The following is a 27,090-nucleotide window of genomic DNA, read 5'->3' as shown; positions in this document are numbered from 1 at the left end:
CTTGAAGTATTCCTTCATGAAATCTGCATCCATTCTCAGTATGTATTTCTCTTCTCTCCACTCTTTCTCGTTCCTTTACACTCTTTGTTTGCGTAGCATCAACACTATCTAAAGCCATTTCTTAGTTCTCGTCATATTTTTGTGTCTTGACATCTCTTATTTATAACCAAATCTATAAAGCACTACTCTTGTTACAGTATGTATTGATCTGGTTAATCGCCGTACCATTACAAATACTCACATTTTTCTTGTCTAGTTATTTGTTTCTGTGTCAAATGTCTAGTGTGCGAACAAAAGTAGAGCAAAAGGATCTGTTTACCGGCACTCAAACCAGTCGTCCTCCCCAAAGAAGAGTCGTTGCTAAAGGGAAAAAAAAAGAGAATATGAAGCTGTAGCATCCACAAATGCCATGTCCACATCAAGTTATCAGCCTGTTGTCAAAAGGCCCAAATCATTCGGTGCCTCGCCGCAGCGTTTGATGGATAGTTTTTTTCAAGCAATGAGGGAAATCATCGAAAACAAAGCAAGGCCCATCATTGACAAGCCCAGTAAATTGGATGTACTCAAGAAAGTATTACTCTCAGTGAAGAGGCTCCCCCCTAGGTGTCATTACTACTGCTGAAAAGATCTGTCAATGCGCCAAAGATGAGTTGAAAAATCATCTTGAACACCATGGTACTAATCAAAACTTTCAATACTTTCAAGAGTACGTCAAGGATCACTTCAATGCTGTTGTGGTATCTTTACAGCCTCAGGCCACTACGTCTACATCCACTGGTGAAAGTGCATCCATCCCAGCTACACCGGTTATTGCTCCTTCTGACTCTGTAGCGTTTCTTCGCCGCGACCTCTCTGGCATGGACATGGCATCCGACATGTCTTCTGTGTCTGGCGCCCCTTCACATGCAGCAATGTCTTCAATCTCGCATAATCCCTCTGATATATCCATGGTTGAAGCTCCCCCCCAGACAATGTAGAATACCGCACTTGTACCGTGTCTTTCAAGAGCCTTTTACGAAAGGATGTGCCTTCCAATCTTGTCGAGTCATTTTTGCAGAAGCTAAATACTGCATTGCATGATGTATCTGACTATGTTATGGACTTGCAATTGATGATATATACATTGATGCTCTCAATGAAGTCCTCGCAGCTCTTAGCTTGTAGTGGTAATATTCAGCTGAAGAAAGCTCGTGGTTTCCAAATACAAGGCATCCTCCCAGCAGGCTACAATATGAAAACGGATGTCACTACCTCTGCTCCTCCATTGCCCTCTAATGCCTTGAAGTCTACGGCTTTTTGCAACGGTGTCAAGGATCTTTTCCAGAGCAGACACATTGATTATCTGCATACTGCTTTGTTTGGCCAAAGAGGTACCAAGATCTCGCATCCTACATTTGCTGCTCTGTCGTCCGCCAATGCACCAATACTTGGTGCTATCGTAAGGGATACGCCTCAACCTGCTAATGAACTCATGATGGTGGCTCGAGGATTGTACAAAACAAATCTCGAAAACATGTGGGCAAGTAATAAGGTATTTAACAAATCACTGAACAAGCTACTGGATATTCTTCTTCGCGTGCATCTCGCCCCAAAACGAGAGTCGCATTACTGGAAACGTCAACAAACCAAAGCAAAGAAGCAACCCGAGCAAGTTGTCAATTCGACCAGAAACTCGTTTCACAACGCCATCCGATCAGAGAAGTACAAACTGCAAAGATATCAAAGAAAGGCACAGGGCAAATCAGAAGACAACAACTGGGCGAAGCTGGCCAGAAATAGTCAAGAGCGCATAACTCACATGTACGCTGATGCCAAGCGTCCTGTCAAGTCTGTTTCTACTTCTGGTACTACACTTGATCAAGCTGCTGTATCTGCTTCTGGTTCAGGCTCTTTTACTACAACTGTATCTATTCCTACTGCTCCCTCTGGCACTTCTGACGCTGTTACTGCCTCCAATGCTAGTTTTGATCCTGATAGTGCTGATATGCCTATTGACGAACTGCTCCCCCTTTCTGAACTGATAGATGAAGAAGATGACCAAGAAGAAGAGGAAGGCATCCGTGATCTGCCTAGAAGACGAATTATGATTCTCAAAGCTACCCTGAGAAATCTCTTGGTGAGGCAAGCTGGAAAGTCTATTACCCATATACAGCTCAAGAAGGAACGTCCCGATATCACGGAAGAAGAGAATCGCGTGTGCATGCTTCTGGGAAACTTATTGCTGCCTTATATACCCACTAGAGATCATTATAGCTACATTGGCTTCCAGTTGCCATTCTTATTGTTGGCCAATGATATCTTTTGCTCTGTTGGCTACCACAAGTTTGCCGTGGATCTGTGTCCAATTTCTTCCTGTGGCTCATTACATGCAATGCGTGTGGACGCGGCCTCTCTGTATGCCTTATGTACTAGAGGTGATGATCAAATGGATATCTTTGACTTTCAAGGATTTGTCATAGAAAACGTTGGAATAGCAATACAATACAAGGATGCCGTGTTTAATTCTTTTTTCGACATTCGTGCCATCACGCAAGCCTGCAAGTCCTTTGGCCTGACATTTGCTCACAACCTTACCATCCTGCCTGGTCTTACCTCTGTCCGTATTCTGGGCACCAAACCAAGTTCCAACAAGTTAGTTTCCAATGCGAAAAAACCTCTAGATATTGATTGGGATACCGTGAGAGAGCTTCAAACCAGAACTAATCAAGCATTGAAGAAGGACATTGATCAGCTGGAAACCAATATCAAGACTGTGTCTGATGAGCTGAAGGCTGCAAACAAGGACCACAAGAAGGAGCAGTATTCTTCAAGGATCAAGGACTTGAAGAAGCAGTGGCACACTGATCGTAGCAAACACCAAGAAATCAAAGAGCCGAAGGCTCAAAGATACCAGTTGTTCATCGCCATCAAACAGATCAAGCAACAACTGTCCAACATGAGAACTCGTGCCTTTTTGACAAGGAAAGCCATTGAATATAGAAACAAAGACATCCCTCTTGTATCAAATTACGAGCCTCCTACTTCTGACCAACATCTCGATTCAATGGTGTTTTCGGGTACTGATAACGGGCTGGCTGTAATGACAGAAACTATTGGCATGAATCTGAACAAATACAAATATCACTTGCCACTGCATAATAGATTCTCTCCTCTCACCCATCTCAATGCTGATGAAGGCAATTTGTCTGATAGTACTGGTACTGCTGCTGGTAACGATGGCAATGGCGTTGATCAAGTTATTACGAACGATGCTAGTGACAAGGATGAAATTCGTGATGGCAGTGTTAAATGCGATGGAGATCCCAATGGTGATGATGACGACGCCGGTGCTACTGCTAATGATCGTGGTCAGACAACAACATTTGAACCTCTGCCAGAGTCATACAAGATGCGTGCTGAAGATGTCGACTTTGGTTCTGGCCAATTTATGAGGCAAAAGATCACTTTGAAAGACAAAAAAACAACAGAAGAAGGAAAGAAGGTTCAAGAGATTGAGCAGCAATTGCCGAGATCCAGTGTGTTCAGAGCCAAAGAGGTAGAGGATGTTGTGTCAAATCTTGATGCACACAGAAGCAATGGCCCAGCATTGTGAGCGTTCTACCACTCAAAGAAGCAAAATACTCTAACAAGGTTGAGCATATCGACAGGCGTTTCCGTTCTCGTTTTGCTTCGCGTGAAAGATCCTTTTGTGCTGGTGTTCGTCCCCAAACGTCACTTGCAATGTTCATTGGAGATGGTGGTCTTTGTGTCGGCTCTCGTTTGAAGGGTCATTTGAAGTATGGTGGAAAATGGAAGCCTCGCTTACATTCATCTGTCGCCACTGTGCATACTACCAACGAACGCAAGACATCCCAGACGTGCATGTACTGCTTTGGGCCCACCTCTCATCCCTCACAAACCATCAAAGCAAAGGATGGTAAGACCAAGACAAGGTCCATTCATGGTGCATTCCTGTGCTTAAATCCTGCCTGTGTGTCCGTTCTCAATTACAGAGCCATTCAAGGTAGAGACAAGACATCTGCTTTGGCCATCGCTGTCTCTGGGCTTTCCATTCTCTTGTTCAAGCAGCCATTGCCTGTATTCAATCCAAAACCCAGTCAATCCAACACTGGCATTATTTCCAAGACCACCTCTTTCTGCAGCAGAAACGAGAAAAGGGACGGCAGCGGTGCTGTATTAGCGGACGCTTGAGTCTTCAAGGTAATGTGCTCAATCTGGCTTTTTCAAGAGACCGCTTTACTAATTTGTCACTTATTATTATACTCGCAAGATTCAAGCTTTCGTTTTATCTGGCCAAGATTGGATAGATTTGGTCGATTTCGAATTGATTTATTCTATTTTGTCAAATTCGACTATATAAATTGAGGTGATTATCCTGTACAGCCTTAAGCTTTCTTGGCGTACTTTTTAAGGCGCATCCAATGGTGCTAATTATAAAAGATATTATGACTAAACCTACTGAGCAATCTTTAAAAATAGGAAATGAGGTTTTTAGCAAAATCGTCGATATTTTGCATATGAAAGTATCACAAATGAGGCTTCAGAGGTTGCTTTGGATCGATAAGAACGTTTTTATTTAATGTATCATAGTAAAAACCTTCATTTTTGGGGTGAAAAACTTGGTCGTTTGATTTTCGATAAAAACCATGAGAGGTACCTCATAGGAACCATCCCAGCTGACATTCGACGCGCTTGCAAGAAAATCCTGAGGCAAATCAACGAGAACAAAGTACATATCCAACCGTACTTTAACCTCATGCTACAACCCCATCAGGATGGCACCAATCGCACAACCGACATCTCCTTTAAACCGTTCATTGATTCCTATGACTTCAACAGCCAGCAAGGACTCACTCGACAGATTTCAACCAGAGCATTCCGCACAGCATGCATCAAGGCTCATATCTCCAGCATCGCCAGGTCCAACTGGAATTTCTTCTGGTCTCTGTCCCTGAACCTTGTCCACCGTAATGTCATCTATCGCTTCCTCACCCACACCATCCCGACCAAACGCCTGCTACACTACTTTGAGATAGCTGAGTCACCTCTCTGCCCAATCTGTGGTAACGAAGAAAATGCTGTACACTTGCTTTTCCTCTGTTCCAGTAAGGCATCCATCTGGAAAGCTATCATCTTTGAATTTTTGTGGCCAACCGTTTCGATTGGTGATATTATCCAAGCCTGTTCCTCGCTTGACTTTGAAAACATCAAGTATGTCTCCAAATCATACACCACTGCTCACATGGTCGTACTGGTAACACTTGGCAACATTTGGCGAGCTCAAGTTCGTATGATCTTTCACTCGACTCCATTTATATGGATCGATGTGGTCCAGCAGATCAAGAACGAGCTCCTTCAACTACATGCCCAAACTGAAATTCACAAGCAATTGTAATTCTCTAATCACAATTGTCATCTATCATCTGTTCCTGTCATCTATCGCTTTATCCTAAATATAATTGAATATCATATCAATTGCGCCCGCCTCTTGGTAGTGCCCTAGGGACCTACTTACACGGAGCAATCAATAAAAAAAAAAGTACCTCATAGGGCGGCCAAAGTTGTTTTTGGGCGTTTTCTGGTTAAAAAACAGCACCAATCGAATGCCCTACAACATTGGCCATCCTTGATCTGCTGCTGTCAATGTGGTCTCATATCCTTTCCTTTTTATCAATCTACAACTTGTTTTGATTACATTTATAATTTGAAAGAAGCGTGAGTATATCAAGAGATGAGAGGAAAAATTGAAGGAGCAATCAGTGGCAGAAGAAACAGCTAGATGTAATGATCTACATTACATACGTTTCAATCCGCATGATTGAAACATTAGTATAACACACACACATATATATATAGATAGTTTTTTTTTTGACAAGCATTGAACGGTAGTGAAAATATCTGTCATTACTACTCATTATATACAGTACTTTTATCACAATAAATCCATCACTTGATCCTAATACTACTCGCCCAAAAATATTTTTCATGTTTTCTAATAAATATTGCCCAAGTTTAAAGACATGCAAATAGTAACACCAATCCGCCCCTCCCTAGTAGATATATATATTATTTTTTTTACAGAATCATTGCACTCTTATTACACTAGACTTGTAACTGTTTTTTTCAAAAAATGAAGAAAATTATGCAGAATGCCCAACTCTTGAGGTGGGCATTATTTAAGGTTTTGGGCGTTTTTTTCGACCAATTGGTTGCAAGACCAAAAATAACTTTGGCCACCCTATCATAGTTTCTTGGCGATCCCAAAAAAAAGTTGAGCAAATGTGTCAGTAAGTAAGTGCTAGATGAGAGTGATCGTTTGGTGCAATTCTAGGGGCCTAAAACGGCTTCTGACCTGAGAAATCACATCTCAAATGCATCCAAATCAAGCTGTATTTTACTTACTTTCGAGTAGTAAGGTCTGCTATTAGTATGCTGTGGGCCCTTAAATGAATTTTTTGTATTGCTACAGACGAAGTGCATTGTAAGAGAGTCAAATCAACAGCTATGAGTGGCTTTCACATGCCAGTGGAAGGTCAAAAGACTCACACTATCAGGGTATTTGATGCTTTATACGATATTTTGCTCGATAATAATTTTTTGATCCCGTCTTTTATTGACATTGCTGTTCAGGATATAGATTAAGCTCGAAACGGTAAGACAAAACTCCTCCGTGATCTTGTGATGACTTTTGTTACACAGGTATAGGAACCTGTAAAAGTTTTTGTTATGAAAAGTGCTGTTGCAAAATTGAAGGGAAGGATACTAAGCACTACATTTACTTCTAACTCTACGGGAAATGATAATTGAAAGTTGCTTTACTTTTGGTGATGTCTCAAATTAACTGTAGAATACATGGGGGAAAGTGGCATCTCATTCTGTCATGCTTTATTGACGCGTATTGCTATCAAAAAAGAAACTAAAACACTATTTTTTGAAGGCAATTGAAGGTATAAAGGTGCATTCATGCTGTAAATTCTCCCTCTTTACTTTTTGTTCTCGTTTGAATAATTACTATTAAAATGTTGTTACGCTCAGGCTATGAATACAGTGTAAGTACCATGACACAAGACAACTACCGCAAAGCAATATTTCGTACTGACATATAAGCATTCATGCCTAGTTCTCTGCTCCTACCTCTACCACTAGCATCCGCAGCAGTAGAAAGAGAAAGTCGGCAGATGATGAGTTGGATGAGCGACCTTTGAAGAGACAGGATACTACTCTTGTCCTTCAAGGGGAGCCATCTATCTCCTCTCATCTTACTCCTCCAGTTGCACCTCCCTCCTCTTCCAATCCGCCTCTACCTTCTTCTTCTTTATCCGAATTACCTTCAGTGGGGGATGGAAGCAGCTCTTTCAATGATACAGTTCCTGTGGAGAAAGAGTTTGCTGGCAACGAGAGGGGTTCTCGGCAGGTACGTTTCCACAAAGACGTGGTTACGTACCTGTTTGAGGCCGACGATGAGCCTTGTAGAGCGGCAGACCACAAATATGTTGATTACCTTGATTACATCTAATGTCTGCCAATCTCAGGGTTCATCATTCTCTTTTTACTGCGTTCCTTTCCTCTTCCTTCTTTCCGTACAAAATCAGCAAAAACATCAACAGCGCCCCAAATCTCTCAATTTACAGCAAAAGCGTTCTTACTACCCACTAATGGATGGATACTATCTAATCAGTGTTCACCGTTGTATACAAGATATCAAGGTAAGCTATTGACGTCTAATGACTGCCCACGCTCTGCTAAAACCAGTACAGATTACCATAACATGCCAGCCAACAAGACCAAAGAAATTGCACTTGAATATTCAGTGACATCTATGAGAAATGGCCAATGCAGCTTTATGCTCTCTTATTGCACATGCACAATAGCAATACCATTAGTTTAATGCATTGTATTCAATGTAATTTCGCCCTTTTATACTTTAATCCCATACTCCTAATAAAACTATGTTTTGTATTAAATTTTATCTATCTAAATATCTTTGAATAACAGTACTGTACAGCAATCTCTTATGTCGCAAATATGGTAAATGTAATAAATCATACAAAGTGTAATTCGCTTTATATCAGACCAACGAATGACTCAAATATTGATTGCATTTGACCTGGCATTATTTGTTAAGCCAAAACAGTGAGAACGATCAAAGTTTATTTGTTCTTTTATATGGCCCTTCTCATTTCAAATGCTACATCTTCTATTCGTCGCCCAAGTCATTTATGGTTGTTAAACATAAAATCAATCTCTTCCAAAGTTTTTCCTTTTGTTTCGGGTATAAGCACCACACCAACGAGTGTCAATACAGAGCAGGCACCAAAAAATAGATAGACGCCAGAGATGGTGTAAGCCATAAAGAAGGGCGTGCAATAAGTAATCACAATACTACCAGCCCAGCTGATAGCATATGTCAAGGAAAGCCCTTTGGCACGACAACGCATACTAAATATTTCTGCTGTATATACATAGTTTGCGACTCCCCAAGTACCGGCAAAGGAAGCTGAAAATACGTAAATGCATAAAATAATGACATACCTAGCATATGGATTAGCTACAATCACAGTATCGTCTTTAGCTACACAAGTGTAAAGATAAAAGATGAATCCAACAGTAAACATGCATATAGCAGAAATGGTTGAGCCGATAAGAAACAGTGCCTTTCTTCCCCAGAGATCTATCCACCATTGCAGTGATAGAGCAGTAAAGACAAGCGAAAGGAACCCAATGCCCCCTGTCAATGCCAGCGATATCGAAACATCACTAAAACCCGCATTTTTGAATATTTGAGGGGCATAGTACGATATAACCACATTCCCGGTGAAGCAGGTAGCAACGGATATGAAAAATGCATGTAGTGCTCTCTTCAAATTGGAACCTTGAAACAGCTCTGCATAAGTGCGGTCTTGGCCATCCAGCTTCTCAGTTTCAATCAATGTCTTGATCTCCAGATAATCTTTTTGTACCACTTTATGCTGTTGTGGCAAATGATGCAGTTTTGACAGCACAGCAAGACCCTCGGCCTCTCTTCCTTTATCGATAAGCCATCTTGGTGAATATGGCAGAAAACAGATAGCGACCGCAAACAATAGACAAGTGATGAGCTGCACCAGCCAAGGCATCCGCCAGCTCCAATGGGAAGTATAGTAGCTGCTTTCAAACGTGACAAAATAGCCCACCATCTGACCAAATGATCCCAAAAGTGCAAATATGCTGATGAGTCGGCCACGAATATCTGGTGGTGCAATCTCTGATTGATATAAGGGTATCGCATTCGTCATGAGACCGGTGCCTAAGCCGCCTATCAGCCGCCCAAGAAGTAATGTGTGCGCACTGAATCCTGATAGCTCACAAGAAATACCTAGCACAAGAAAGCAAGTAGCAAGTAGCATGGCGTACGTTCTTCCAATGCCATCTTGGTACAAAAGTTAGTTATTAAAAATGTCAAACATGAGAATGTACCATAATGATAGTTACCACAGAAATAACCAGAAAAAAAGGCACCGCACATGGATGTAACCAGGTAGGATGCCAGTAGAATACTCTCATAGTAAGCTAAAGATCCATTAATAAAAAATCTGCTTTGAAACATTGGCAGTGAGATGATGCTGGATATGGAGCCTGTATCGAATCCGCAGATAAACCCACCCACTGCGGCTATAAGGCTGTATAAGTAGACGGATGTTCTAAAAGGTATAATTGCATCTTGCAACAGTAGTGGAGTTGCCTCTGTAATGAGGTTAATTGATGCTGGCATAGGATCAGTGTGTGATGTGACACTGATACACAATGTTTGTCTAGAGGATATAAATAAAAAAGAGAAACAGAAAGAGATGATGAGCTTATCAATTATGAAATAACCTAAACTTTTGAACGGGTTGTACGCGGAGCCTTAAAGAGTTGATTCTGCTGATCCCTTGCTAGCATGATACAATCATAATTGGTGCCTGAATGGTGCTTTTCTAAACATTAAATAGATTCTTCTTGATTTCTATTAAATGGTGATTTTATTTAGTTCTTAAAAAATAGCCATGATTCATGCTGTTGTTGCTTTTTCAACGACACAATCGAAAACATTTACTCTACACACCAGTGCTTGTACAACAAACATGCAATTACCATTTCACAAACATTTGTTAGCAAGGTACAATTGGCATTCTCTTACGACCATTGGTGGAAATGCCTTTATGCTTCTTTGACTTGCTGACGGTGACACCAATCTCGTCACATTTTGATAGAGCCAAACTCAATCGCACTGCCATTCTGTACTCAAATGCATATTTTGTACAGGACAGAGCCTTTTCCCAAACCTTGCGGCTTCTTTCGTAATTTTTCATGCCCCAGCTGGTTACTCCAGACTCTGTTCAACACTATTAGCATGTCTTCTGAACTGCATGTTGATATACTGTACCCCAGTAGGTGAATGGAATAATCCATGTCTCTGATTTCAGCTGGTGCTTGTGATCCATGATCCAATTGAGATGAGCAATGCTGTCACTGTATCGTTTCAATGCGTTCAAAACTGATGCTTTGATCAGCAAGAGGATGGCGCGTTGATCGTAATAGTCTGGTGGATTGGCTGATGGCACCAATTCTCGCAATCGGATCTTGTACTCTGCTCTCTCCCTTTCGTATATCAATTCCAACGTACTCTGCACAATCAAGAGACACACCTCCAGGGCATTCTTTTGCATTTGATCAAAGGCATTCCATACCAGCAAGAGCTCCAGTCCAGGCAAGCAAAAATCCATGTCCTGATAGCCGCTCTTTTGAAAAAACTCGACCTTTTGCTGAACGTACACATCAATGTACGACTTTCTTTGCTGCTCATTTACTTTTTGAGGTACTTCTGCAAATGCTAAAATGCTCTCAGCGCGTTTCCCAAGCATACCACGGCAAGCGCCAATAAAGTATTGACAGAATGCTGGAGACCAGTAGTACTTTTCTTTTCTCAGCTTTTCAAAGTACACCTCTGCTGATACCCAATCGAGCTGTAATGCAAAGTTGAAGCCAATCTCATAGCTGCCCATGTGTGACATGGCCTCATGAGCCCATTCACCACGACTAGAATCCACGGCAAACGTGAATGACTGCGTCGATAGTGGAAGATTGCGTGCAATGCGGCTGATGCGAGCAGCATAAAACAAGAAGAAGCAAGAGCTTGGGTGGCTCTTTTGCGCGTTTGTAAGGCATTCCACTGCGGGTCCCATCAGTTCTTTGGTATAGATTTGAGGAACAAATGATGATAGAATGGAAAAGTATGTCAGCAATCTAAACAGCATGTCTTGTTAGCATGGCCTATACATCTGCTTGATCTGCAATACTTACACCAAGGAGGCCAAAGGAGCTCGAATGCCTTTGCCTTCAAGACACAGCTTGAGCAACGCAAATCCCAATTGTTTATCACTCTTGAAGCCGAGGGTTGAAAATATTTTGAGGATCTTTGGCGGCAATGACGACAGTAACAAGTGCACCGTGCCGATGCCAAATTGTATTGCTGATACTGTATTTCTGTCCATGTATTTCGTATATGCCTGCCCCATTCTTTTGTGTTCTTGCCACACCACCGTGTAACATCCATAGGCTTGTACGTGGTCGTGTCAGTCAATTAAGGCTCTCTTTGATTATATGCAAACATACCTCTTCTCAAATTGAGTCCACATTTAACATAGCCAACGACGCTTTCCTGAGTCAGCTGTAGCATACCCATCAGTAAACAGCTCTCTGCCTTTACGACGTTGGCTCGCAACACGCCATTTGGTAAGAATTTTGGACCGTCATTTGAGTAGCTGGTATCGTCCGTCTTCATTGTCACTACAGGAGGACAGCTGGGAAGTCCAGTCTGATTAGAAGAAACCATAGTCGACAAGTAGGAGGACCATGTGCTCTTGTATGGCTTTTTAACCGCTGCATTATCAATCTGTACTGCTGCAATATTGTACGCGAGTGTAAGGGTATCCATGGCGAGCTGAATATCATCTTCATTGTATGTCTATATGTCGAAATTGATATATAAACCCTTTGTTGATATTTGGCACTTACCATCATGGCTTTAATGAATGTCATGGCTCCCAAACCAAGAGCATACAGTGGATCACTAATAACTATAAGTTGACGGTCTATCTTTGGATGGCAAAAGAGCTCTACCTGTAGCATCTCTTTTGAAACAGTGATTTCGCCTTTAAAAAATTGTTGTCAAACATGTACTTCATGCCTTTTCGCACAGGCTCATCTATACACCCAAACAAATGAGCTGCAGCTCCAAGTACGTTTTGAAAAGGCATGCACTTACCCGCTTCTTCTTGTTCTCGAGGCCCTAAGCGATTGACAGGAATGTTCTTGATGCTTTTATCTAGGTTGTTCAAACTGCTATTGTACAGTTGAGTATCGATGGGAGGTCCCAAAGAGTATTCAATGTCCTGTGTATCCGTGTTGTTTATGCCGCGCTCTTGTGCTGGTTTCAAGTGGGCATTTGCTTGTGCTTTTTGGCGTTCCTGTAGAATGCCCAGGTTTCGAATGACAATTTCCATGGCTGGCAAATGCACTTGAGTTTCTTTTGGTAGCTCATGATCATAGTCCATGTCGATGTCTTCAATGTCCTCATCACCATAATCCGTGCCGCTTTGACGTTCTAGACTGAGCGATGTTGGTATAGCCCTGTATGAGGCTGATGACACAGTATCCATGGCATCCTCTCTCTCTACTGATAACTGTGCCACTGTAGCATCATTGCAGGCTTGTAATTCCACACTCTCCTTGAAAGGATCTATGTCTCCCATATCAAACAATACTTGATTTGACTGATTGCAATCCAGTGAAACAGGTATTGGTGTAGTACACTGCTCACTAGACACTTTTGGTAGCAATTGATTCATTATATGCAAGTGAAAGAAAAGAAGCAGAAAAAAAAAAGAGAAACGTTTTCCAGGATTGATAGCGTTTAATATGTATAACAAGAAACTGCCTCCCGTTTTTCTGTTGTATTACCCTGACATGAGCTACTCCTTTCAAATTTTCATTAATGCGATTATATTCCCTCGATAGTCTTTGTCCTCTCCTGATTTTCAATTCGCATTTAATATGATACTGCAACTGATATATTGGTGCCTAGCAGTAATTCCTGCAACACTCTGTTTGATGTTTCAACCTGCTTATATATATATTCGGTATCAGTAATAGGCTTTGAGGTGTTTCCCTTTCTTTTCTCTCTTCATGTGCATCAATGAAAAGCAACATGTCAGCTCATTGCCAACGCCTGTTCACTGATGGTCAACGCCTTTTTGTCGGATACTCAGTGCCTATTTACGGACGCCTCTTCCGCAAACAACATGTTTAATCGACCTACTATGAATTCCAATACCTCCATCTCGCATGTTACGGGCGAGATTGGCGCTTCACGAGAGTTTTCTGGTTTCCCTGTTTCAAATATCTTTGGGACTCCTGAAACCTACGAGCTTCAATCAGAGGTTTTTGGAGCATACAAGGCGTGCCATCACACAAGCCTGCGAGTCCTTTGGTCTGACATTTGCTCACAACCTTACCATCCTGCCTGGTCTTACCTCTGTCCGTATTTTGGGTACCAAACCAAGTTCTAACAAGTCAGTTTCCAATACGAAGAAACCTCTAGATATTGATTGGGATACCGTGAGAGAGCTTCAAACCAGAACTAATCAAACACTGAAGAAAGACACTGGCCAACTGGAAATCGATAACAAGGCTGTGTTTGATGAGCTGAAGGCTGCAAACAAGGATTACAAGAAGGAGCAGTATTCTACAAGGATCAAGGACTTGAAGAAGCAGTGGCACACTGATCGTAGCAAACACCAAGAAATCAAAGAGCTGAAGGCTCAAAGATACCAGTTGTTCACCACCATCAAACAGATCAAGCAACAACTGTCCAACATGAGAACTCGTGCCTTTTTGACAAGAAAAGCCATTGAATATAGAAACAAAGACATCCCTCTTGTATCAAATTACGAGCCTCCTCCTTCTGACCAACATCTCGATTCAATGGTGTTTTCGGGTACTGATAACGGGCTGGCTGTAATGACAGAAACTATTGGCATGAATCTGAACAAATACAAATATCACTTGCCACTGCATAATAGATTCTCTCCTCTCACCCATCTCAATGCTGATGAAGGCAATTTGTCTGATAGTACTGGTACTGCTGCTGGTAACGATGGCAATGGCGTTGATCAAGTTATTACGAACGATGCTAGTGACAAGGATGAAATTCGTGATGGCAGTGTTAAATGCGATGGAGATCCCAATGGTGATGATGACGACGCCGGTGCTACTGCTAATGATCGTGGTCAGACAACAACATTTGAACCTCTGCCAGAGTCATACAAGATGCGTGCTGAAGATGTCGACTTTGGTTCTGGCCAATTTATGAGGCAAAAGATCACTTTGAAAGACAAAAAAACAACAGAAGAAGGAAAGAAGGTTCAAGAGATTGAGCAGCAATTGCCGAGATCCAGTGTGTTCAGAGCCAAAGAGGTAGAGGATGTTGTGTCAAATCTTGATGCACACAGAAGCAATGGCCCAGCATTGTGAGCGTTCTACCACTCAAAGAAGCAAAATACTCTAACAAGGTTGAGCATATCGACAGGCGTTTCCGTTCTCGTTTTGCTTCGCGTGAAAGATCCTTTTGTGCTGGTGTTCGTCCCCAAACGTCACTTGCAATGTTCATTGGAGATGGTGGTCTTTGTGTCGGCTCTCGTTTGAAGGGTTATTTGAAGTATGGTGGAAAATGGAAGCCTCGCTTACATTCATCTGTCGCCACTGTGCATACTACCAACGAACACAAGACATCCCAGACGTGCATGTACTGCTTTGGGCCCACCTCTCATCCCACACAAACCATCAAAGCAAAGGATGGTAAGACCAAGGCAAGGTCCATTCATGGTGCATTCCTGTGCTTAAATCCTGCCTGTGTGTCCGTTCTCAATCACAGAGCCATTCAAGGTAGAAACAAGACATCTGCTTTGGCCATCGCTGTCTCTGGGCTTTCCATTCTCTTGTTCAAGCAGCCATTGCCTGTATTCAATCCAAAACCCAGTCAATCCAACACTGGCATTATTTCCAAGACCACCTCTTTCTGTAACAGAAACGAGAAAAGGGGCGGCAGCGGTGCTGTATTAGCGGACGCTTGAGTCTTCAAGGTAATGTGCTCAATCTGGCTTTTTCAAGAGACCGCTTTACTAATTTGTCATTTATTATACTCGCAAGATTCAAGTTTTCGCCTTTGATCAAGATTGGACAGATTTCGTTCCAAATCAACCCATTTTACATATTTCGAGAAGTTACACTATATAAGTCGCAATGATCATCCCATACTTCCTAATACGCTCTAGGAGTGCTTTTCACGGCGCATCCGATGGTGCCAGCTATAATCAATGTTTTGATTTAGTTTATTGAGCAATGCTATAAAATATGAAATGAGGTTTTTGGTGAAAATGTCAAGATTTTACATATTAAGGTTCCACAAACGTAGTTTCAGGAGCTGCCCTGAATTAACAGAATCATTTTGATTCAATATATGCCATAGTAGAAGTTTTCATTTTTGAGGTGAAAAACGCGATCGTTTGATTTATTGATGTTTTCCATGAGGTGCCCCTCATGGTTTGATGTCGACTTTTGATGATATTATTTTGGCTCCAAAAAAATTGAGCAATAGTGTCAGTAAGTAAGTCCTAGACGAGAGCAGTTGTTTGATGCTTTTTTGGCGGTCTAAAACCGCTTCTATCGCGAGAAATCACGATCTAAATACACCCACATCTCGGTGTGATCTGTTCTGCGAGTTGCTGCCAGATAGGTCAATTCTCACTGAAGCAATGAAAAGTTAGAGAGAGCCATCTGAAGCGTAAACACGCTTGTATTTATTAGAAAAAAAAGATAAGACTAGAAATAATTAGAAAAGTGAAGCAATGAATAGAGATTGTGAGGAGGATAGAAAAAAAAAAGAAGGGAGTCAAAATTGAAAAGGGTATAAGAAAAGAAGCAGTAGGTAGTTTACAGGCACATAAATCAAGAGCTCGCAGTGCTCTCTTTTGCAGCACGAATGAGAGGAGACAGCGAGCGAAGAGGATCTGCAAGTGCCAAAAAAGGATGCTTCAACATGTCTTCGGCAGAGGGACGAATCTCTGGGTCTACCTCCAAACATTTTGACAAAAAGTCTCTAAACACTTCTGAAAGAGATTCAGGGCTTTGTAATGTGGGTGTACCATTTGTTGCAATCAGATAGAGTGCCCTTAATGGATTTTCATTCAGATAAGGTGGCTCCCCTTCAATCATCTCAATTGCCATGATACCCAACGACCAAATATCCACTTTGGATCCATATTCCTTACGGGTTACGACCTCAGGGGCCATCTAATTATGTGGTTGTGAGTATATACGCGGTGCCAGCAAGTTGTCGCACTACTCACCCAGTAAGGAGTTCCCACCATGGTTGTGCGTTTAGCTTGACTTTCGTTTAATTGAGCACAGAATCCAAAGTCGGCTAGTTATAATGTTAGTTCATACGCTATCTTGGTCCCCTTCTCACTCTTTTCCCCTTTTTTCTATTGTATTTTACTTACTCAGTTTAATATCACCTTGAAGGCTCAACAAGATATTATCACTCTTAATGTCTCTATGAATGACACCATTTGAATGCAAATGATGTAAGCCTTGCAATACCTCTTTACAGACAGCAGCAATCTGGCCTTCCATCATCATATTGCAAGTGACAACGTCTGTAAGACTTCCTCCCTCCATATACTCCATAACAACCCATAAATCTCCTTTCCAAAGGTAAGAATCCAGATAATTGACGATATTTGGGTTCTGAGACTTCTTCATGACCAAAATCTCGTTGATGATGAGCTCCTTCTTGGGCTGTTGCTCCAGATTCATTTGCTTGATGGCCACAGGCATTGTTGTTTTTTCGCCATTATCATTTGTGAATGTACGATGAGCAATAAACACACCACCCGATGCGCTATAGATGCCCGTACAACAGTTAGCTCATATATATGCCTAACTAACTGTTTTATACACATATACCCTTGTCCAATTTTGATCATATCTTTGTAAATATCATTTGGATCCACGGTATAGCAAATGTCTTTTAGTTGTTTCACAACGTCTAATTCCTGCTGTTTCGGCTCTTTCTGCTTTCGCTTGATGACTGGAGGGTAACTCTCCTCTTGCTCCTTCTTCTCGGTCTTTTTACTTACGGACGTTGGTACAGGCGATGATGGTGATGGTGGTAGTGAGACCTTTTCTATTAATATTGGCAATGAAATGTCTGATTTTTGTTTTGCAAATGCTGTCTCACTCGGACGGGAGATGACTGGTGTCTTTTGATTTTCCACTGTTGTTATATAACCTTATTAGCATGTGTCGAAACGGGAGGGGATTATGTAATAAATGACCTACCAAGTATGGATGATCGATTTGAAGCCTAACATGGATGAAAATGCCAAGTCAGTAAGATGAACATAGTGCGGTAGGATCAAGCGCATTTACCACAGACGAGCGTTTTGTATAGTCAGAGAATTTGAGTTTAGATAATCGACGCAGTGATTTAGCGATAGCATTTCCCGTTGATTTCTGGGGTTGGTAATGCGATACAACATCTGATGTTGATGATTCCGATTGAACACTACTTCTCAGACTATGCGTCTTTGGAATTTTGTGCCATACAGCCTCGTCCAGATCTCTTGATTCTTGATAAAACTCAATTGCATTAATGACAGCCTTTTTGATTTAGGGAGAATGGGGGAAAACAAGTTAACAACTACGAACCTCTCCTTAAAACACACTAGAGTAAAATACCTGTGGATTTTGCTCCTGTTCGGTCTGAGTGATACCACTTGCTTTCAGTAACGTATGCCATTCTTTTGGAAGACCAGTGAATTCGCCAGTATTTGCATCAAAACCAACATGCGTTACGTGTCTTGTGTTGTAGGGAGAAGAAATGTCCATTGGACCTGAAATGACCATACCACCGTTTTGCTGAATATCCGTGTTGGTGGACATGAGGTCTACAAATCTGTTCAATACGCCTTTGAGTCTATTGTTTTCCTCATGGTGCTGTCTTGATGAAGAAGAGAAGGTCTCCATACTACCAATAGTTGGTAACGTGGACATTACAGATAGATGTTGTGGGGTAGTGTTGTAGAGCTTTGTTACGTGAGACTTTGATGCGATAGATAAGCTTCGTGAAAGAGAATTGTTTGATTTGAAGCTTTTAATTGTGCGATGTTGAGTGGTTTCTATATGATTTATAATTTTGTATCAGAACTGAATTCTATTAAAGATCAAAAAAGTGGTTGTTGCCTTTAGTCTTTTGATACTCTTGCATATAAAAAAAAGTGAAGGGATGAAAAAGAACGATAAATGAAAAAAGAGATGTTGTTTTGGTCATTTATTTCGTACAAACACAAACAATAGGGAGCACCATTGTACCACTGTATTGCAAATAACTGTTTCCCCTCTTGTCAATCTGTCATTAGGAGGATCTATTCAGGAGCAACCTATACTCTTTTTTTTTTTTTTTTTTTTTTTTTTTTTTTTTTTTTTTTACAAACGGGATAAATAAGATTTGGATTTCATGCTGTTTCAAAGATTATCCATTCATGTATCATGACGCTGAAACATCTATCTCAAGTATAAATATTGCTGTCAAAAATGTAATTCTACATATTCCTCCAGTTCTTTTTCTTATTCAAAATGTCTACAACTGTAAATGTCTCTATACCTGATTCTGTTACTCCCCGAAAGGTTATCATCTGTTACGATGAGTCTGACGCGAGCCGCCAAACATTGGAATGGGTAAACGGCCACGGCGTGCTTCTTCCTACTGATGAAATTACAATTGTTACTTGCATCAACGAAGACGTTGCCAAAATTGAAGGCCCTGGTGGTTGGCAAACCATTGCCATTGGTGGTATTGACTGTGCTGCTGACTACAGACATACGGTCGCTCAATTGGAGTCTCAAGGCAGAGAAAGCTTAGCCGAGGCTGTTCACGCCATGCATGCCTTGGGTTTGGTAAGTTGTCATATGTGGGTTTCATATAATGATGGTGGAGTCAACTGAGACATTTTCTCAATGTTAGAAACATGTCAAGGCTGAAATTCTCAGAGGTGTAGCTACTGCTGAAATTGTTAAGTTTGCCAAGGAAAAGCAAGCTGATCTCGTTATTTGTGGTAGCCGTGGTCTTGGTTATTTAAAGAGGCAAGTGTTGTTTGTGTGGTCGTGCGCTTTCTGTGTAGACTAAAAGAGCCTCTCCTGTAGAAAGCTGATTGGATCCACATCTGAACATCTTGTGCATCATCTGGATTGCACTGTGATGGTTGTTCGATCTCATCCTGATGCAGCCAAACATTAAACATATATAAATTTTGGGTTTTACTTTATAACTAATAAACAACATTTAAATCAGATGGTTTTTGTAATATACACGCACATGCAGACAATATTTGTTTGCAGAAAGAGTACACATCATCTTGTGATCTTGCCACTGAAAACAATGATAATTTAAGCCGGATGTTTCCCTCCCTCTCGTCATGGACACTCATAAATCCTATTGAGTTCTTGGATTTTGAGCAGAGCATCTTTTTCTCTTCTTTTCTATTCTCTGCAAATATGACCAAAATGTCCAACAGACTCGTTGTTCTGGATATCATACCTTCGCCTATACCTGCTAGATCATCACTCGTGCAAAATAATGCTTCAAATACTAATAAAGTGACATTTTCCAAGGTGATTGTTGTTAATAACCACAAAACTGTGTATTTGATGCAACACAATCAGTCTCCAGGCACAACTCGTAATATCGTGAATCGTTTTCAGTCAAATCGCTGTAGTAACAACAACAAATTCGGTGCCACGAAGCCATCATAGCAAACAACCATTCTTTTTTTTGAGTACATATTTTTCAATAAAGCCATTCCACATGACAATGATAGAATGATCATCCATGTGCATTCAAGATAAAGCTTGGCATCATACTTTTTTGCCGTGTATATTTAGTATCTTAGTTGACGTTGTGCATTGCACTAAATCTCTAAAATGCCTCATCTTTAGAGAATATTTATAGATGTCTTCCTACAAGCTAAAGAAAATTTAGCACATTTAATATATATTCTTGTTTTTTATTTGCTGAATGGAGTGACATCTAGGAGCATAGAGCGTCGAGTTCCCAGCACATCTATTGTAGACGCCATCATCTTGGGCGATATTACAAACAACAACAACTGATATAAATAAAGTGTGTTACGATTAAAGAAATATTTACCTTGTTGACGCGCAAAATGGTGCAAATATTTCTCGAATCAGATAATACAAACCAACAAAATGGTGATGGTTTGTGAACTTGATAGCGTCTCATTGTGTAACATAGGCATCTGTCTCTTGGGCCAAGTCCACGGTCCAAGAAGAGATGCTTTCCAAGCTGTCAATTGGTTACATTTTTCATCGGCAAGCTAAACAAAGGGCGACGATCATCTATTATACTCAATGCTAATTGAGCCTATCATCATGTTCCATTCAGCCCCCCATCCATTTTTGGTTTTGTTTAACCTCGGCTTAGCCTGAGATATATGGTCAATTACTACAAATAAAGCTCAATCAAGAGCGTCCACAATTAATTACGAGCGATATTCATAAAACCTGATCTATGCGCAGTAAAAGTCTTATGTCACAATGATTAGCGAGGGACATGTATTCTCTGCTCCTGCTCACCTGCTTGCAATGGCCAAGTTTCTATCATGTTGTCTGATAGTACGTCCTTTGGAACCTTCTCTTCCACAGAAAGCTGGGCCAAATGTTAGGTAATCAATCTAGCAATTCCCTATGATGCCGTTCATGTCGAAAAATTCTTCAATCCCCTAAAGCCCGAGATGGAGCCTTCTTATTATGTCATGCTTTAAAGTAGCATGCCAATTATGCTTCGACAGCTCTTAGTATAAGGTTTTTCTTACTGTTTGATATCACGCTCAGGCTTTGTATCATCATCAATCTGTATACACAGGTTTGTTTTATGGATTTTTCGCGCCACTCTCAGACTTCGTTAAATGTGTTTGTTTAGCTTTTTCCAGAAGGATGATATGCTGTGTTTTACTAAGTTTTCGTTCGAGTTCATACAAGTGGTTTGGTGTTATTGTAATTGAATTTGAAAGTTGCCTTATTTAGCTTGTTACCAAACACGAGGTTTTGAATGTGTTTAAATGTGATGAAAACTGCATGCCAGATGCTTGGTAATATATAATCATCTGGTGTTGCTATTATTATGGAAGTTGTTATTGTCCATAATGGTGCATTATGTATTTCCGTTTGGAGGCGCCTTACAGTCTGTTTTGTTGTGTCTTGATCTTTTGAAATTTGAAAGCTACCTGAACTAAAGTGGTTAAAATGTATGTATGCAATGTACTGTAGATTTGGATGCACAGAAAACGGAGTTGCTTCAATGAGTATACTTATAATTGGGATACGCTTGTTTCAAGAGAATCGCACGCTGTACTATGCCTTCAGAATGCCTCGTATCATCTGCTTTAGTTGTGGTGCTCATGCAATGCTCAATGTGCATTTTACTTGCTTGCCATCAAGGATGGTGATGATAGGTAAGTGTAACCCAGGCTAAATACCATGCTATACATTGCTCCACTTGCTCTAAATGACACCAAATACAACAGCGCACGCCTAATTCAACAGCTGTGTTTGATCACATACAAAGCACTGCTAAACGATGCCATTTGGACCGGTAATTTAGAATGAAAGCGAACTATTTGATCCGGGTTCTCCGACGAAATTACACACACATTGTTCCACATGAAAATATCAAATTGATAACAAATACTCAACTAGAGCACATGTAGCATGTATTCCTTGCAACATTTGGAGACTGACAAAGGGGATGTCATAACAAGTCTGTTCTGTAATATTTTGAATGTCGAGTTTTTCATCGAGAAAGAAAATATGCAAACGCAAATGCGCAAAGAAAAATCGAAAGGGTCCCTTCTCCTGCTCTCCTTTTTTTGATCCCCCCTCCCTCAATTACAGAGTGGACGCGGGTACCTCAAACTTTAAGTCTCCCCTTCTCTCTGCCCGTTCTCCACCCCTCCTTCCATATCCAAACCCCCAAAAATTTCTGATACATCACACGTGACCTTTAGAATAGACCATCAGTGATGTCTATAAAACCTCCCAGAGCTCTGGCTTGTTTTCCTTTTTGTTTTTCCCATTTCTTTCATTTTTGTTCATATCTCCTTTTTTCACTCTTGTTGAATTATTCGTTTTCGTTGTTTTGATAACAAGGAAACTCTCAATTTTCATTTTATACCTCTATTCTATATTATAATTCCTTGTGTCCATATACATATTACTATTTTCAGCTGGTTCTGTCGAAATAAAATAGAATAATTTCCACATCTCACACTCTTTATACATAACCACCGTTACCATGGCAACAACAAATCAACAAGCTAACCAACATTTACATAACGAGTTTGACAAATTAAACATGAATGGTATGTTATTTATGAGAGCATTGCTGTTCATCATCATTTTTACTCACGGTACATTACACATGATATAGATATCGACACTAATACAACCAAAAGTTGTTCTCAGCTTGAAATTGACAATGCATACCTTCAGCAACAAAATTCACATCTGAACAAAGAGCTATCGTTTGCAAGATATACGATCAATGCTCTTAAAGGGATAACCAATCAAAGAGATACTGCATTGAATGAGACCAGGCAGGAACTGGAAAAAGCCATGCAACATATCCAATTATTAACCTACACACTAAGACAACAACAACGATACAGCCTGTCTGGCATAGGCCTTGTCAACGATACCGATTTATCCGACGATCAAGAGTTATCTGAAGAAGATGAATTTGAAGAGAACCAGAGACAGCAATCTCTCCATCAACAACAAGCACAGCAACAATCTCAACGCCGCCCTCTGGATATCATGTCAAAGTTACCTCTTCGTCAGCCTCCAATGACGGATGAAATCTTTATGCCTGATCATCATCATGTCACCAACATTGGTATGGATTATTGATTACGGAAATTGAGTTGATCTCTTCATTCCGTTTCGTTCTCTTGCTAAAGTAAATAAAGTTTTCATTCCATTCATGCTGTCATCGTTACGCGCGCAATTTTTTTTTCTACTGCAAATTTTGATTGTTCATAAAGCTTGCAAACTAATTTGAATAAAACTGTTGGATGTCGATGGATTTTTTCGATTTGCTTTTGAAGTACATTTGAAAGCCTATGTCTTTCCCTCCTTCCCATCCCTGCCCCCTTTTTTCTTGGTTCTTTGACAACAAACACTTGGCGTAACTAATTAGTAATTAACATAACAAGATGGAACATACACGCACGCACACAAAAGGATCTAGAGCCTTTTTTAGGGTTTTACAAGCACATTGTTGTGTTCACTATGTTGTAAAGAGACAGAATACTCGGCGGATGTACAAATGACCCGTCGATCCCTGTTGTTTTGCTTCGAATATAATACAAAATCTTGATTCCACATTGTATCATCATCGGATCCGCTAATGAGGATGGCATTTTTACAAATACAGACAGAAGACCAAGTTTCCAGCATGATGTGGATGAATGCACAGACTGCGAATATCATACATATGATACATGCAAGGCGTACATTTATATTTACAATCTCATACGCTGTTCCCATAGAAGAAATTTTAGGTTTTGCGGTATGAATCACATCTGTAACGTCAACATCATCCTTATCATGGCTTTTTCGACGATCTGGATTTAGCATACGTGATTCACACACAGTTCTCACTGAAGCTTCTGTAGATTTGTCACTTTTCCACGCATCAGCAAGCTTTGTGTTGGCGTGTGAACCTATACATCTGAGTAATTGATGAGAAAAATGTGCACTAAAAACGCATCAGCAGATAGTGCGCAATGCATGAAATGACTGACAAGCATCACCGAATCTTTCTACTTTCTTCCATGTGAGATTATAGCTCGAAGAATGACACCCCATTTCTTTGCGGAAGGCTAGAAGTTTCTCCAATTTGCATTCTGCTTAATAATTTACTACTAATGTGTGCTTGAAACAAACAGGCTTTGCGTTCCGGAACTTGAATTAATTCAGGAACAAGGTCTGTGCCTCGCGAAAATCCAAAATATATACTACAGAGCAGTTTTCAAGTCAATGTTCATTATATCATCTGCATCAAGCAGTTGCGCAGTAGCCAACTTGAATACTAAGCATGAGAAAAACAAGCATGACCTACATAACGCAATGCTCTTGTTTCTTGGCGAACCATTTGTGGTTGACATTGTGTTTCAAGATTTGCATGAATTTGCTACTCACAACCAAGAGTATTGCTCATAATCATACGCTTGTGGCATTTAAGGTCTAACAGAGCACAATACAGTAGCCGATTCAAATCGACCTTAGATAATGCGACTCTCTCTATGCTACGGATGGCTCTCTACCTTCGCTTCGTTTCGGTGAGAGCCACCCTATGCAGCGGCAGCTCGTGCTACGGGTTGCCCTTGCGTATCTTGTCAGAATACTGCTACTTTCATTTTGACCTTCCACTTACACATGAAAGCCCTTCATATTATCTGTGGGTCTGATTCTTATGTGATGCTCTACATCCATATACACGTAGCTACTTTATATACGGGCAAGCAGCATACTGGTATTTCCACTTTTTAGTCCTTAATGTCCCTAATACAGCAAAATATGAGTGCATTTGAGCTGTGTTTTCTCGCATTCACGGCCGTTTTAGATCGTCAGAATAGCACCAAACGGTCGCCCTCATCTGATAATTACTTTCTGACACCTTTGCTCAACTTTTTGGGGACCAAAAAAACATGGCCAAAAATGTCAGGAAGTTACTACTACTCTGGTATAATTGTTTGGTGTCATTCCGGCGGCTCAGAAAAGTCTACATTTCAAGAGATGAAAGCTGTCAAATTTGGTTATGTTTTGATTTATGGCTTTTATTTACATGACATGAACTACATCTTTGGTAGCTGAAGTCTTCTGGAAGGGCAGTTCTGCAGCCTGCGCAACTTACCATAGCTTTGCACCTTTGCTTCGCTACGGTAACCCCTCCCCTTTGTCGGCTTCTCTGGTGGTTTTATTTACCTTTGCCCAGCTCTCAATTCTTTAGAATTATTTGAAAGAATGTTATTTGCTTATCTATTTTTTAGAAACATAATTTTCCAGTATATATATATATAGTGAAAATGACAATCCCATAGCAAGAGCTATGGATAGGAATACATCACGCATATACACATAGTTGGGACCAGCCAGCAAAATACATTTTTATTTAACAAGAAAGATTTCAATAGGTAGGTACGTTTTCAAGAAGGGTATATAGATCAATTTGCGCGTAGAATTTATGGAAGGAGGAGGATGAATGGTATATTCTTTAACAAGAATAGTGACAAAGCAATGTTGGATATTTCGATCTGTCTTGGAGTTGCTAAACAAAACATTTTCTGCGTCTACCACCAGTACACTTTTGCCAAAATGGCCCCTGTCTCTTTTATCAAATGAACATTTGATAGTATCAGCAATTTTCTGTTTGTAAATATCGCCCGTCATTGATTTGGGGTACCCGGATAGCCGTAGTTGCCAAAACACAAGGTTAGGATACATGGTAAGTGTCTGTGTAGGCTTCAGCCAAATGTTCTTATCCTTGAGGTGTAGCCCTTTGTTCTTTAATATAGAATACGCCTGTTTGTGCAAGGGATTGGCTTCATCTTGACCCAGGATAGTGATTTCTACCAGTAAACTGCTAATGGGTCGAATGCATGCAGTGATATTTGCTGGTATAGATGCTCTAATGAAAGGAACTATTTGCTCCTTTTTCAAATTGAGCTCACCAAAGTCAAACAGTAGCGCATTTGGGTCTCTTGAATATATCCATTTGGTGGTCAGAATGGTCGTATGCGATGGTAGATTTATCAGCGAATTTGGGGCGGACTTGTCAGTACCTACATTTTCAGTAGTAAGAGCAAGATTGGACATGGAATCAGACACGGCCTTAGCAATCCTGGTGATAGCAGCCAATGCTGTCGACTGAAAAACTATCTCCATTAGTAATTGATATAAGATAAATAATGTCTAGTTAATTTTCGATGGCTTATATATGTATATCGAAATTTAGTACATTGGCAACAGAGGAGCCTTCTATATGTCCTTAATTACCGTCTATTGAAACTCCATTTAGGTTCTCTCTCCTTAATTTGCTATTAATGAAGGTGTGTTTTTTGCGGTGGTGCCTATTTATGGCTTCCTTTTTCTCAAGTTATTCACGTCTGAACCATGTCCTCCTCATCCTCAAAATATCTCACCGCTGACAGCCATACTACAAGTCGAATACCTGTTAAATCTGCCTCAACATCATTACCCAGACGAACATTGGCTACTTCCACATCCACCAACACTACTATAAGCAGTAGACAAAAGACAACCATCATCCCAGCAACACCAACGTTGAAGCCATCAAAGAGCAACATTAAACAGAGAGCGACAACAACACCTCAGGTTCATAGAAGGCGTACTTCATCGACATCTTCCAATGCGTCTTCAGGCAGTAATTGGCTCACGAGCATATTTAGTTCCAACTCTACGCCCATGACCAAAAAGAAGAGAGTCAAAAGTGTCATCAAGCTATCAGTTGAAAAGGATAGTTGCGATTGGCAATTAGAAAACGATCAGACATTGCGTTACTTGGGGCCAAAATCAAACAAAAAGTTTGAATTCGGTATGTGTCATGATGACAGACATTTTGCAAGACTTTAGCTCAAATATTTAATACATGTAGATCATATCTTTAGGGCATCATCCACAAATCGCCACTTGTTTGATACAAGTGTGAAATCTACGGTCCAAGATGTTATGTTGGGATTGAATGGTACAGATTTGGAATAACTTACTCCTAGCGAACAATTATAGTAACAAGGTCAAATTGATTTACAGGCACAATCTTCACGTACGGTCAACCAGGAACAGGGAAATCTTATGTAAGTCTTGTGAAATAAATGCGCATACATTAAAGAGTTATTTTTTGATTGATTGATT

General features: G+C 40.6%; 12 protein-coding genes across 12 annotated transcripts; 8 read left to right on the top strand and 4 right to left on the bottom strand.

Annotated features, from left to right (window-relative positions):
* Positions 1-409: 409 nt before the first annotated feature.
* ATC70_006345 (uncharacterized protein) lies at positions 410-977 on the top strand (the record flags this gene model as incomplete). The annotated part of the gene is made up of 2 exons (XM_064825621.1): positions 410-548; positions 604-977. 2 exons carry the CDS (start codon positions 410-412, stop codon positions 975-977), a joined length of 513 nt encoding a protein of 170 aa, XP_064676839.1.
* Positions 978-1,135: 158 nt separating this feature from the next.
* USV1_3 (Up in starvation) lies at positions 1,136-4,191 on the top strand (the record flags this gene model as incomplete). The annotated part of the gene is made up of 2 exons (XM_064825620.1): positions 1,136-3,588; positions 3,648-4,191. The coding sequence occupies 2 exons, from the start codon at positions 1,136-1,138 to the stop codon at positions 4,189-4,191; spliced, it is 2,997 nt and encodes a 998-aa protein (XP_064676838.1).
* Positions 4,192-4,756: 565 nt separating this feature from the next.
* On the top strand, positions 4,757-5,395 carry cnd1 (condensin complex non-SMC subunit Cnd1; the record flags this gene model as incomplete). Its single annotated transcript, XM_064825619.1, has 1 exon — positions 4,757-5,395. One exon carries the CDS (start codon positions 4,757-4,759, stop codon positions 5,393-5,395), a length of 639 nt encoding a protein of 212 aa, XP_064676837.1.
* Positions 5,396-7,019: 1,624 nt separating this feature from the next.
* REH1_1 (zinc finger protein reh1) lies at positions 7,020-7,516 on the top strand (the record flags this gene model as incomplete). Its single annotated transcript, XM_064825618.1, has 2 exons — positions 7,020-7,049; positions 7,121-7,516. 2 exons carry the CDS (start codon positions 7,020-7,022, stop codon positions 7,514-7,516), a joined length of 426 nt encoding a protein of 141 aa, XP_064676836.1.
* A 697-nt stretch (positions 7,517-8,213) lies between these two features.
* ATC70_006341 (uncharacterized protein) lies at positions 8,214-9,751 on the bottom strand (the record flags this gene model as incomplete). Its single annotated transcript, XM_064825617.1, has 3 exons — positions 8,214-9,295; positions 9,356-9,409; positions 9,472-9,751. 3 exons carry the CDS (start codon positions 9,749-9,751, stop codon positions 8,214-8,216), a joined length of 1,416 nt encoding a protein of 471 aa, XP_064676835.1.
* A 379-nt stretch (positions 9,752-10,130) lies between these two features.
* On the bottom strand, positions 10,131-12,869 carry ATC70_006340 (uncharacterized protein; the record flags this gene model as incomplete). The annotated part of the gene is made up of 7 exons (XM_064825616.1): positions 10,131-10,354; positions 10,406-11,265; positions 11,323-11,578; positions 11,635-11,986; positions 12,037-12,091; positions 12,142-12,226; positions 12,287-12,869. 7 exons carry the CDS (start codon positions 12,867-12,869, stop codon positions 10,131-10,133), a joined length of 2,415 nt encoding a protein of 804 aa, XP_064676834.1.
* A 496-nt stretch (positions 12,870-13,365) lies between these two features.
* On the top strand, positions 13,366-15,152 carry VMA2 (Vacuolar ATP synthase subunit B; the record flags this gene model as incomplete). The annotated part of the gene is made up of 2 exons (XM_064825615.1): positions 13,366-14,549; positions 14,609-15,152. The coding sequence occupies 2 exons, from the start codon at positions 13,366-13,368 to the stop codon at positions 15,150-15,152; spliced, it is 1,728 nt and encodes a 575-aa protein (XP_064676833.1).
* An 874-nt stretch (positions 15,153-16,026) lies between these two features.
* ATC70_006338 (uncharacterized protein) lies at positions 16,027-18,135 on the bottom strand (the record flags this gene model as incomplete). Its single annotated transcript, XM_064825614.1, has 7 exons — positions 16,027-16,371; positions 16,428-16,501; positions 16,581-16,981; positions 17,047-17,356; positions 17,422-17,446; positions 17,512-17,742; positions 17,821-18,135. The coding sequence occupies 7 exons, from the start codon at positions 18,133-18,135 to the stop codon at positions 16,027-16,029; spliced, it is 1,701 nt and encodes a 566-aa protein (XP_064676832.1).
* Positions 18,136-18,717: 582 nt separating this feature from the next.
* TUB1_2 (alpha-tubulin) lies at positions 18,718-19,378 on the top strand (the record flags this gene model as incomplete). The annotated part of the gene is made up of 3 exons (XM_064825613.1): positions 18,718-19,038; positions 19,106-19,224; positions 19,285-19,378. The coding sequence occupies 3 exons, from the start codon at positions 18,718-18,720 to the stop codon at positions 19,376-19,378; spliced, it is 534 nt and encodes a 177-aa protein (XP_064676831.1).
* Positions 19,379-22,450: 3,072 nt separating this feature from the next.
* On the top strand, positions 22,451-23,064 carry ATC70_006336 (uncharacterized protein; the record flags this gene model as incomplete). Its single annotated transcript, XM_064825612.1, has 2 exons — positions 22,451-22,517; positions 22,586-23,064. 2 exons carry the CDS (start codon positions 22,451-22,453, stop codon positions 23,062-23,064), a joined length of 546 nt encoding a protein of 181 aa, XP_064676830.1.
* Positions 23,065-25,326: 2,262 nt separating this feature from the next.
* On the bottom strand, positions 25,327-26,103 carry ATC70_006335 (uncharacterized protein; the record flags this gene model as incomplete). Its single annotated transcript, XM_064825611.1, has 1 exon — positions 25,327-26,103. One exon carries the CDS (start codon positions 26,101-26,103, stop codon positions 25,327-25,329), a length of 777 nt encoding a protein of 258 aa, XP_064676829.1.
* A 228-nt stretch (positions 26,104-26,331) lies between these two features.
* On the top strand, positions 26,332-26,940 carry ATC70_006334 (uncharacterized protein; the record flags this gene model as incomplete). Its single annotated transcript, XM_064825610.1, has 2 exons — positions 26,332-26,773; positions 26,834-26,940. The coding sequence occupies 2 exons, from the start codon at positions 26,332-26,334 to the stop codon at positions 26,938-26,940; spliced, it is 549 nt and encodes a 182-aa protein (XP_064676828.1).
* Between the last annotated feature and the right edge of the window lie 150 nt (positions 26,941-27,090).

Source organism: Mucor velutinosus (assembly GCF_035048745.1).
Source record: "Mucor velutinosus strain NIH1002 chromosome Unknown tig00001545, whole genome shotgun sequence".
In the NCBI taxonomy this organism is placed as follows: Eukaryota; Fungi; Mucoromycota; class Mucoromycetes; order Mucorales; family Mucoraceae; genus Mucor; species Mucor velutinosus.
This window is presented reverse-complemented; position numbering and strand designations above follow the sequence as displayed.